The sequence below is a fragment of the Balaenoptera borealis genome (assembly GCF_965194805.1).
Source record: "Balaenoptera borealis genome assembly, chromosome: 1".
Classification (NCBI taxonomy): Eukaryota; Metazoa; Chordata; class Mammalia; order Artiodactyla; family Balaenopteridae; genus Balaenoptera; species Balaenoptera borealis.
Window position 1 is genome coordinate 184,448,851 of NC_138860.1, and position 12,129 is coordinate 184,460,979.

At 51.5% G+C, this 12,129-nt stretch overlaps 1 protein-coding gene across 4 annotated transcripts in view; it reads left to right on the top strand.

Moving 5' to 3' along the window:
• Positions 1–217: 217 nt before the first annotated feature.
• The window catches only part of DHRS3 (dehydrogenase/reductase 3), a 40,569-nt gene continuing 28,657 nt past the window's right edge, over positions 218–12,129 (top strand). The window contains exons 1-2 of one of the 4 annotated variants that reach the window (XM_082382275.1): positions 218–354; positions 1,095–1,244. In XM_082382275.1, the coding sequence (XP_082238401.1) occupies positions 238–354; positions 1,095–1,244 (267 nt within the window). In that variant the 5' untranslated portion in view covers positions 218–237. Of the gene's footprint in view, positions 355–631; positions 1,245–1,366; positions 1,389–12,129 lie in introns of those variants that run through there. The other 3 variants (XM_082382276.1, XM_082382277.1, XM_082382278.1) reach the window with 3 other exon arrangements.

Consider the following 12,129-nt stretch of genomic DNA (forward strand, 5'->3'; position numbering starts at 1 on the left):
TCGCGGCAGCCACTCAGAGGAACGGTAGTGAAGCCTCGGAACAACTTTAACTGTCAATCAGACTTAATGGGGTATTAAAAAAAAATGGGGGGAAAAACGGGCCGCCTTCTCGCTCCCAGCCAGCCGCGGCTGCCCCGGGAGCGAATGGATAGGGCGGCGCAGACCAGGGCGTCCGATCCACGCGCGCTCCGCACCCGGGCCCTCTCCAAGTTGGAAAGGACAAAAAGAAGGCAATAAATGCTAACAAGGGAGAGAGAGGGAGCCGGATCGAGCGGCAACTCCCAGCCTCTGCTGGAAGAGAGAGGGAGGGAGGGAGCCGAAGAGAGCGGGCGCGCGCGAGGGCGAGCCATGCACGTAAAGAAACTGACACCCGGACCCCCCACTTCTCCTGCACGTTGCTGGCAATCAGATCGCGTTTAAGCAATTTCCTGAGCCCAAGAATAGCAATGAGTCGGGAGGCTTTCGCGGGCTGAAATTGGGAGCTCCAAGCACTTTTCCCCCCTACTTTTTTTTTTTTTCCTGGAGAAGGGGGGGGCGCTCCAATTTAGAAGCAGCTTTTTTTTTTTTTTTAATCTTGCACTTTGAAACCGCGGGACTGTAGCAGGGTGCGCGCGTGTGGTTGGTGCCTTTTTTTTTTTTTTTTTTTTTTTTTTTTCTTCCCCTGCCTAAACTCCTCTGTCAGCCTGTAAACATTACCTGAGAATTCCCCAGCCGAAACGGCTGCTGGGGCACGAAAGTTCTTGTTAGAACTTTCCACCTCCGGCTTCCCCTCCACCCCTCTTACTGTCCCAACCTTCTGAGACGCTTTTTCTCCTCCCGAGGATTTATCTCACCCACCCACCCACACCCCCCCCCCCGCCCTTTTTCTCACCCGGTGCTTGCTTTGCATTTGGGAAGAGGTGATTTCAAGAGTGGCCAGGTGGGACGCCTCTCTGCCCCTTATTCGGTGTATTTATTATTGTTTGGGGGTGTTTTCTTTTTTAAGTCCTGTTTTGTGCGGTCCGGGGAGTTTCGCCCCCCCACCCCTGCCCGGCTCTGCGGCGCGGAGGATGGTGTGGAAATGGCTGGGCGCGCTGGTGGTGTTCCCTCTGCAGATGATCTATCTGGTGGTGAAGGCTGCCGTCGGACTGGTGCTGCCCGCCAAGCTGCGGGACCTGTCTCGGGAGAACGTCCTTATCACCGGCGGCGGGAGAGGCATCGGGCGCCAGCTCGCTCGCGAGTTCGCGGAACGCGGCGCCAGAAAGGTACCGGGACACCGCGACTCCAGGGGATGGGGGCCAAAGGCGAGGGGGACCGCGGGGACAGGGGGTGCGCCCACCTGCTGCCGCTGCCGGAACCCGCGCCCAGGGTCTGAAAGTCGCCGGCCACCCTACTTCTCTGCGCCACCCGTGAGTGCTGAGCTAGTCAGTTTCACCTTGTACATTTCCCGGGCACCAGACTGTCTTTTTTGGCAGGTCCGGGGCTGACCCGCTCCTCTGGGATCTGTGGCTGGCTGTTCACCCCCAGCTCGAAACTTAGCTGACCCCCCCTTCCCGACATTCCTCCCTCCCAGAGGAAGGTGTTGTGTTTTCCCTCTCGTCTTTCCCTCTTTTGCCGCCACCCTGGTGAGTGAAGGGTGTGTGCGCTCCTGGGTAGAGCTGGGAGCCGCCTGTTAGCTGGCGCTTCATATTTTCCTTGGCAACCCGCTTCCCAGCCCCAACCTGGGCGGCTGCAGCTCTGGAGGCAAGAAAAGAGGGGATACTTGGTTTGGGTTTGAAAAGGAAGAAACGGTGGTGGATGTCTAGCCTAGCCTGATAGGCGCTCGGAGGCCCAGGTGTTTGGAAATCTGGAAAGAGGGGACAAGGTAACCAGCAGCTGATAAAGAGCCCTTGTTCTCACTTCAATGCTGCCTCCGCCCCCACCCCCAAATACAGCCCCAGAGGGGGTCCCTCCCCACTGAGGGGCGAGGTGGCACTGTGGTGCAACCCCACCTCCCCAGCACCCAAGCTCTGCCTTTAACTTTTTGGTAGTCCCAGCACCTCTTCCTCCACTTATCCCAGACCTGGTGCCCAAGAGTGTGGAGAGTGAGCCAGCTGTCACCCAACTCCGACCCAAGCCAGGCTGACTCACCCAGTGACTAGAGCAATAGAGAGAGAGATTTGAGGCTGGCTGTCTCCAGCCAGCCCTGTGAAGAGGAAGAGCAAAAATAGGGAATTAGATTGAAATTTAAACTGTTGTGAGCGAGGGGGTGAAAGGGCCGGCAAAGCCAGCTGATCTGACTTGGAGCCACATACCTAGGGGATTAAGTAAATATGTACTGTAGAAAACCAAACCTGCATGTAATTCCAGGTTGCTTTTGTTTTGTTAAATACTGCCCTGAGATTTACAATTCCTCCGGGGTGGCTCTGACTGGGACTGAACTTTGGAGCGTGAACCATCAGCCAAAGCCGATTGCCGGATTAACTCTTCCTTCCCCAGGCGGTGTCTAGGGGTGGGTGGGTGGGGGCAGCTGTAGGTTGGGGGCTATCAAGGCTGAGCTAGCTGGGGTCAGCTGTCCTGGGCTCCTGCTTCTCCTTGGGTGGTTTGGACAGCTGCTTGACCTTGCAGTTGGAAGGGGAGTTTGAAAGTGTTTTTAACCCTTGGACACACGGAAAAAGGAGAAGCAAAAGTTCTTCTCAGCAGTTTCGTTTCCTTGAGGTGATGCCCCCTTTGTGGAGGCGTGGCAGATGAGGTGCCCTTGCAGAAGGATGCAGGGTTTGGGACAATCGCATGTGATTGTCATTCCTTAGCTGTCTGCATCCCACAGAAACTTTCTTCTGACTCTTCCAGCTGGCCCAAGTCCTGGGTCTCTTTCACTGCTCTTGTAACTGGCTGCAGTAGGCATATGAAGAACTCTTTCAGTCAATCTGGAAAAACTTGACTGACTATAAACAAGCCTAAATTGAAAGAAGTATATGGCATGGGGGGGGGGGAGAGCTGCACCCTGTAAGTCCCTTCGCTGGGAACCATGCCCCGCCTAACTTGGAATAGATATCTTCTTCCAAAGAATAAATCGAGGACCAATGAGAAATATGTCTTAAATTGGTATCTGGTCACCAGAAACAGGATCCATGGGGCATATGGAACTTCCAGTGCCGTGCACCCTAGGTTCAGTCCTCGGACCAGTCACGATGACCAAGAGCCCCCCCTCGAACTCATAATCATCTGACCAATTCCTGGAGCTACTTTTTAATGAGCTTTCCGCTCGCTGTCCCAGTGGGGAATTTGAAATCAAGGTTTCTTGCCTGAGTCCATCTGGGGCCCAGTGAGAGGACCTTGGGACAACTCCCAGAGCTGAGAGCGTTTGGGGGCTGGTGGGCTTGGGGACAAAGGGCCGGCTGAGTGTTGTGGAGTGGGGACTTTGGAGGAGATGGCTGAGAGAGTTGTGTGGATGGTGGGCTCGGGGTGGCCCTGGAGCTGCTGGAGAGAGCTGGGGAGCGTGCCACCAGCTGCAGCCTGCAGCAGTGTTAGACCGGTGACCTTGATGGACGGGTATGACTCTCCTCCCCTTGGTGGAAGTAAAGGCTGGACCTGAGGGGAAAGGCCCCCTAAAGAGAAAGAAGGGAGGAGAACCAGAGTCTCTGCAGATAGCTGGCATGTCCAAGAGAGGTCCGTCTACTCTTGGGGGGAGTGACAACCCAGTTTCCCATAACGACCTTGAGTCAAACAGGATTTGGCAATATTTGTGAGCAGTAGTGCACCTTAGACTGCAAAGGTGACCCAAATGAGGGTTTTTCTTAAAGGAACACAAAGGCGCCAGGAGTTGGAAAGTTCCTCACCTGGAGATAACTCTGATTAGCCACCATGTACAAGGTTAACCCGGGTAGAGCCAGTCATGGTCCTGGTCTCTAAGGCAAAGACTCTTGCTGCTTATTGCCCACTACAATCCTTTTATATTTTCTATGTCCTCCTGGATTTCCTTCCACGAAAGCATTCATAGAGCTTGGGCTCACCTCTTCCCCCACGAGGCTCCTGGCAGGCTAGTGGCAGGCCCAGCCTCCAGTCTTTGACCTTGACGTGGTTTTAGCAGGAGTCCCCTGGAGGAGTGAGTGAACTGTTTGTCTGGAAGTATTTGCAGGGGCTGTTCCAGCCTCGGTCCAGTAGGAGGCAAGTGGCTGGATTAGAGCCCTGGGCCATGACTGTAGGACCATAGAGACAGGGGCAGCACACCAGGGCCCAATCCCTCCATGGAGAAGGGGTAGAGCCGGGACTCGGGGGCCCATTTCAGGGAGCCAGTATAAGAACTGGCTCTAAGTTGCACCAGCTTTGCTATTATCGAATTTACAGTCCATGGGTCTGTAGCCCTGTTCCTAAAGCAGCTCGCCAGGAATTAGCCCTTCACGTAGATTTGTGAATCCTATTCTCCATCACGTCCATTCAGCAAATCCCATATCCTTCCCACCCTGGCACTGGGGCAGGCTGAGGCCCAACTATCCCTTGACAACCATCTCTGAGAGACCTAGTCCAGCAAACCTACCTGAGATGCCTATCAGGTGTTCGATGCAGCTCTGGGCCTGGAGAGGGGCAGAGACATGGCCAGGTGCTTACAGTCAAGGCACAAATTATAGTGTGTATTAGTTTCCTGTGGCCGCCATAACAAATGACCACTAACTTGGTGGCTTGCAGCAATAGAAATGTATTCTCTCACAGTTCTGGAGGCCAGAAATCTGAAATCAAGGTGTTGGCAGGGCCCCACTCCCTCCGAAGACTCTACGGGAGAATGCTTCCTTGCCCCTTCCAACTCCTGGTGGCTCCTGGCTGGCGTCCCTTGGCTTGTGGCAGTGTCACTCCTATCTCTGCCTCCACCTTCACGTGGCTGTCTTCTCTGTCCCTCTGTGTGTCTGTGCGTCCTCTCATCTTCTCATAAGGACACCAGTCATTGGGTTTAGAGCCCACACTAAATCCAGTATGTCCTCATCTTGAGATCCTTAACTAATTACATCTCCAAAGATCCTATTTCCAAATAAGGTCACATTCTGAGGTCCCAGGTAGACATGAATTTGGGGTGGGGGGCAGTGCTAAGCAGAAGAAGCCCAGAGCTATTAATCTATAACAAGGGTGCATGGAAGGCTTCATGAAGGAGGTGGCATTTGAGTGAGGCTTAAAGAAGGTCAAGAGTTTCAACCAGAAGGGATGGGGGAAGGGTAACCCAGGTTCAAGAAACCACCGATCAAAGACTGTGTACCTGGCTGAAACTGGGGAAGGGAGGTAGAAGGCAATGAAAGGAAAGGATGTAGAGCGGATTAGGGATCCGGAGAAGTAAGCAGTTTGTATCTCAGACTCTGAGTTAGGCCAGTACTGATGAGAATAGGAAAAAGGAGAAAGAAGGGAGAAGGGTCCAGACAGGTAATCTTGGGCCCCAGAGTCATCAGGCCAAAATAGCTGCATTAAACAATTGATGTGTCATGAAAGTCACAAAGCCGGGATGACACGGGAGACAGCGGTGGCTCACCTCCCCCATCCTCACCCTGAATGCAGCCTTTGCTGGGACTGTTTAGGAAAAGTACCGGGTTCTCTTTTTTTTTTTTTTTTAATTATTTTATTTATTTATTTTTGGCTACTTTGGTTCTTTGTTGCTGTGCGCGGCTTTCTCTAGTTGTGGCGAGCGGGGGTACTCTTCATTGTGGTGCTCGGACTTCTCTTTGTGGTGGCTTCTCTTGTTGCGGAGCACGGGCTCTAGGCGCGCAGGCTCAGTAGTTGTGGCTGGCGGGCTCTAGAGTGCAGGCTCAGTAGTTGTGGTGCACGGGCTTAGTTGCTCCGCGGCATGTGGGATCTTCCCGGTCCAGGGCTCAAACCCATGTCCCCTGCATTGGCAGGCGGATTCTTAACCACTGCACCACCAGGGAAGCCCCAGGTTCTCATTTGATGCAGCCTGGGAGCAGGAAAGTAGGCTACCTGTCCTACCCGAAGCATCTAGGAAAATTCTTCCAGCTTGCAGCATCTGGTCCTTGGGTTTCAAACAATGGGCTTTACAATTTGGACTGTCACCTGAATAGACAAACACCTCCCTTTTACTGCCCCACCTACTTCCCCTGGGGAACAAAGGTGCCCACATCTTGGGCCACGCCCCCTGTGGCCGGGCTCACCTGGGTTCTAGACCTGACTTTGCTAAAACCCTGGAAAAGTGGCTCCCTTCTCTAGGCTGCAGCTAAGAAGCACACCCATAAAATGAGAGGGGATGCAATGATCCCTAAGACCCTGGCATGCTCTAAAATTCTCATGTTATAGCTCAGCCATCCCAGGAAAGCAACCGAGTGCCAAGGTCTCTGCAAAAGACATTTGTCCTCATCACTGCAGATCTCAGCCTTTCTTGCTACATATCAGATCCCACTGAATGAAAAAGAAGCAACTCGGAGTTGGAAAATATGCCCTCAGTCTGTAGGAGGCCCCACACCCATTACTAAACTCCCTTTACAGCCACGGGGTAGCCGGCTGCCGGGATTTATTTCAACTCTTTTGCAGAAGATGTTAGCGTTTTCAACTTGTAGCTTTCAAGGGAACAAAGGGCCCAAGTTTCCTAATTAGCATGTCAAGCGGAACTTCCAGTGTTTATCCTAAAATCAGAGAATGCTCCCTAGATCTAGAAATACTGACCCTGAGTCAGGAAGTCCATTGTCCGTCTACCTGCCCATCTGTTCATTCTCGTGCAGACTCCCAAGCTCTTCTGAACTTTCTGCTTTTCAGAGCCTGGGCCATGGGTTTATCCCTGCACAGAGCCCTTCCGATTTCTTTATCAAGGTAGTTACTTTCTCTGTCCCATCTCCATCTGGTGATTTGTTGAGAAAATGATTCTCATCACTTTGAGAAAATGACCTCGGCAGTATTGATGAGAAGGGAGCTGTTAGCCATCCTTCCCCCCACCCCACCCCACCCCCAGGAAAGAGATCTAGTTGTTACAGTCATTACAACTTCTCCCTGGAGGCCTTATCCCAACCTGCCACCCTCAAAATCCCACTTAGTTCTGGGTGCGAGTGCAGGAAGAATTACAGACCCAACCTGCCATCCTCAAAATCCCACTTAGTTCTGGGTGCAAGTGCAGGAAGAATTCCAGACCCAACCTGTTGTTCTGTATCCTCGGGCAGAAGCACGACCACACCTAGAATGTTGTAAGACTTTCTCCTAGCTGCCTTCAGAAGACACAATTTAAAAAATACACCAAGTATATAAGATATCTGAAAGGGAAACATTTGAAACGTATTATTCGTATGAACCACGAAGGTCAGGGAAGAGTTGAAGCCAAATGAAAAAGAGACAGGCAAATCTGTTTAGAGGCTAGTATCCCCAAATGCACGCTCGTCTGCTGTGGGGTGAGTGAGGTCCCTTAAAATGAGTGCCGTCTTGAGAGTTCTGGATTCTCAAAAAGAGAGTGCCAAATATCAGAACAGTTTAGCAAATGAGTGGTTGGTGGGAACTCACTCATTTATACAACAAACCTACGGCGCACCCTCTGTGTTCTAGGCACAGAGATGCAGCGGTGAGCAAAGCAGACAACAGTCTGCACCCATGGAGAGCCTGACAGTTTGGTGAGGGAGACAGATAATAAACAGGATACAGAAAATAGCCCGTTAGATCGCAGTAAGGATCTAAGTGCTAAGCAGAAACCAAATGAGGCAAAGTAGACAAAAGAAGACCTGGCAGGAATGAAGGGAGCAGTGTTCCGGGCAGAGGGAAGAGTGAGGGTCTCAGAGGAGAGGATGTACCTGGGATATCTGGGGAACTTCAAGGAGGCCAATGTGGCTGGAGCAGAGGGGGCGGGAGGAAGAGGGCGGCAGTGTGGGAGCAGGGCAGGGGGTGGGCGAGTAATGCAGGGAGTGGCGGCGGGGAGCAAGGCAGGGCTGATGGGGCCCAGCAATCTCTAGAACCGGCTGTGGCTTTGGCTCCAAGTGAAGCCGGGAGCTGTTGGAAGGTTCTGAGAAGGGAAGTGACATGATCTAACCTAAGTCTTGGCAAGATCACCCTGGTGGGGGTGGGGGGGAACGCAGGGGGGGTCAGGCCAGAGGCAGGAGAGGGATTAGGGGCACTTCCACGGCTCCCCTAAGATCATGGCACCAGGCTTGCTGGGCCTCCTTCTGAGAGCGTTCCAAAGCTCGGGGCCTGCCCTCAGCTTTGCACTTGGATTTTTGTTTTTTGGATTTCTTTTGGCCGCGGCGTGGCATACGGGATCTTTGATCCGCGACCAGGGATCGAACCCGTGCCCCCTGCAATGGAAGCAGAATCCTAACCACTGGACCGCCAGGGAATTCCCCTGCACTTGGATTTTTAGAAGACACTGCCCGTCTCCTCTGATATCTTGAGTCAAATGGAAGCGTGTGGGCTGAAGGGGGATCTGTGTAGGCTGGTGTACCCCTGGGGGGGGGTGCGAGTCGTCCGGGACCCAGGCCTCGGAGTCTGCTGGGGAGAGCGGCGCTCAGCAAGTTCTGATCTGTTCTTGCTGACAGCTGTGATGTTGTGATCTGGTCCTTGGGTGAAAAATGTCTACCAACTTGAGGGTGACATGGCTCTGGGGGAATTGTGACTATGTCAGATTCATTCATCGATTCAGCCAGCTAGGCTTGAAGCTGCCGCAGGGAACCACATAAACAAGGTACTTTACGTCCTGGTGCGATGACCGTCTCCAGGTAAAGCCCCTGACTCTTTGGAAAGAGGAGTGAGCTCCAGCAAGATGACGTTAGTGGTGACAAAGATGAACTTCCTCTAAAAAGAAAATAAAAGCAACTGTGTTGGTGCCCAGAGCAAAGGAGACGCTTTTTGGTTCCACTTTGTCGAAGGAGCTTGAGTGCATTGCGGTCAGTGATGGTCAACACTTTGAGAGGGTCCTTGAGCAACTGGAGGGCGCCCAGGGAGCAGGCTCCGGATGACAAGGACAAGAAGCCACGACTTATGTGGGACGGCAAATCCATGAGCGTTTGCTTGACTGCTTCAGGGGCTGGAGATGGTATTGGCCACCTTCCAGGTGGAGGGAGGGCCACGTGAGGCTGGGGCCCTGCACCAGGAGCAGCTTCCACTCTCTGGAGCTTTCCTGCCGTCAGCAGGCTGCAGTGAGGGGGCTGTGGATTCTTGCATCAGAAGAGGTTGGGTTCTGGACGACCACCCGGGTCCCTTCCACCCCTTAGATTTTGTGAATCATCGTTACCAGCGTGATAGCAGTGAGGACAGTTACGCAGAGTCAGGAGCCAGGAGGAAGAGAGGCCACCAGCATCAATCAACCAATGCTTAAAAATTAAAAGACAACTCTGCTCAGCCTGACCTCAGCGGGGTCCTTCAGTGACTGGGTCATTCCTTTGTCCGGGTTTTTCAGGGTGCTGGAGAGAGGAGATGAGGAAGACGAAGAGGAGGAGGAGGGAGGGTGCCGGCCAGGCCCATGTTCACATCCTTCATTTTGACCATCACTCATAACTTAGACCCGAACTGGATGCTGACGGTGTCCTTGGGCTCCTCATACAACACGTGACATTGGTCCATACCCTGCATGACTGTGGTAGCCTACAGGACTGCATGGTACTTTTTTCACATTCATTGTCTCGCCCAGGCCCAGAGGCAGATGTGATCAGCAGCCCGTTGCTTTTTATTTTTTTTTCTTTTCTTTTTTTTCCAATTAAAAAAAAATTTTTTTTAATTTGTATACAATTTTTAAAGGTTACTTTCCATTTACAGTTATTACAAAATGTTGGCTACATTCCCCATGTTGTACAGTACATCCTTGAGCCTGTCTTCTGCCCACTGGCTTGTACCTCCCATTTCCTACCCCTATATTGCCCCTCCCTCCCCACTGGTAAGCACTAGTTTGTTCGCTATATCTGTGAATCTGCTTCTTTTTTGTTATATTCACTAGTTTGTTGTATTTTTTTAGATTCCACACATAAGTGATATCATACAGTATTTGTCTTTCTCTGACTTATTTCACTTAGCATAATGCCCTCCAAGTCCATCCATGTTGCTGCAAATGGCAAAATTTCATTCTTTTTTATGGCTGAGTAGTATTCCACTGTATATATACTATATCTTCTTTATCCATTCATCTGTTGATGGACACTTAGGTTGCTTCCATATCTTGGCAATTGTAAATAATGCTGCTATGATCATTGGGGTGCACGTACCTTTTCAAATTAGTGTTTGTGGGTTTTTTCCGATATATACCCAGGAGTGGAATTGCTGGGTGACACGGTAGTTCTATTTTTAGTTTTTTGAGAAACCTCCGTCCTGTTTTCCACAATGGTGATCAGCAGCCCATTTCTAAGATGCAAGTGAAGTGAGTCGCCCAGGATGCTTGGCCTAAGGCAGATTTTGAACCAAGGATTTTAGCTTCAAAACTAAGCCCTTTCCCCCTGGGTCAAATAATATCAGCCTGGCCTGGCCTACCCCACTCAGGGTTATGGAGAGGTCAAGAGACAAGCTGTTTTATAATGGGAACTACCTCGTACACAGAGGGTTCTGGAAAGAGGATTGGTGAGCAGTCCAAGAGTCAACAGGATGTAGTTAAGTTTGCCTTCACATTTTTTTAAGCACTGAACAGCAGTATTTGCATACAATGAGTGGGATACTTGCCAAAGTATTAAGGTAGTCATTGGTTATCAGGGTTTGCTTTGAACAACTAACTGATAAGCAGGAAAACAGCACAGTTGTATTTCATTCATTTACAACCAGAGTGGCACCTCTAGCTGGAAGCCAGCTTTGAGGAGTGAGTGGGTTCCGGCTCCTTCCAGCTAAACCTGAGGTCACCAAGCTGGATCCTCCCAAGTGACCGACAGCTTTGATAATTCAGAGAAGGGAGAGATCACTGTAAATTAAGGAAATCTTAGAAGACTTCTTGACAACTGAAATGGCAACTGAAGTGTTTGCAGTAAGTCTTCATCTTTTTCTGGTTGTGGAGCCGTTTGAGGATCTGAAGAAAGTATAAACTTTGTCTCAAGAAGGATGCACAAAGAAAGAGGCAGATTTTTATACTTTTAAGGGGTCCTTGGACCGTCCCCCACCCCCACCCCGATGCCTATCCCAGACATCAGGTTAAGAAGCTTTGGACTAGATCCAATCAAAACCCATCCAACTCCTTTAGGCTCAGATTCAGGGCCCAGGACTGGAGCTTATGTAAGAGGCAGGAGACTCTGGGGTCCTGCGACCCAAAGCCAGGGTCAAGCCAGAGTGGACAGTACCGATTTGTGGCCAACGAGCGTCAGCCTGGCAAAGGCCACTGGGCCCAAGCCTTCCTGATTCTGTTGGCCGCACCCTGCTTTGGGGAATTCGATCTTGAATTCCCTTTTCAGTGGCCTTTCAGGGAAGTGGCTAGAAAAGCATTTTGAGCAATGAACCATGTGATTATTTTGTCCACACCGAAGCATACTCCTAGGAAGTGTTTACAGATAACTGTCTCCTGTCCGCATGTCATTCTTCTACAGACCTCTGGCCCGTCTGAGCCCCAGCAGCCCCAAGGCAGACCCCAACACCAGCTGAGGTTCTAGGGCCAAGTATTCAAACTGGGTTCCAGAGCACCCAAGGGGTTCCAAGAAGGTGGGACCCCATAGGAGGTAGAGCCGATAGGGTTCCGAGGGGCCATCGCCTCCATTTAACTAGATCAGCTTCACTTAGGTCTTGTAGCTTAGAATTCTGTGTAAGATTTTGTGTGCATTTTGAAAGAATGCCATTACTTCAAAGAGAAGAAAAAAAAATAAAGGCTTGAAAGTAAAACGTTCTAGGAAATTACTTAGGACACACCGCTCTCCTCAGCTGCTCCTTACTGGACTCGTTGGGTCCTCGACTTCTGGCTCTTTACTCCAAGGTGAAGAAGCTCGTGGACAGAAGTGTCCTCCTCCTAGCCTGTGCCTTCGCCCCTCAGGAGAGGGTTCCCCACTTCTACCCCAGGCTTGTGGAACCCCAGGCACTGCTCAGCCCTCAGCCAGGCCCCCTCCGCCACCACTAGGCAACCCCTGAGCTAGAAGCCCTAATTACCCAAGCAGGACTGAGACAGCCTCCCAAAGGGCACCCAGCCCAAATTCAGCTCCCAGTCCTGGGAGAAGGTGACTCGGCCATCCCAGCCCCAAAGCCAGGGCTGGCCCGTGGGCAGTGTCACAGCCGCTGAGGTCTTTCAAGTAGTAGAGACCAGCCCACTGGCTAGAG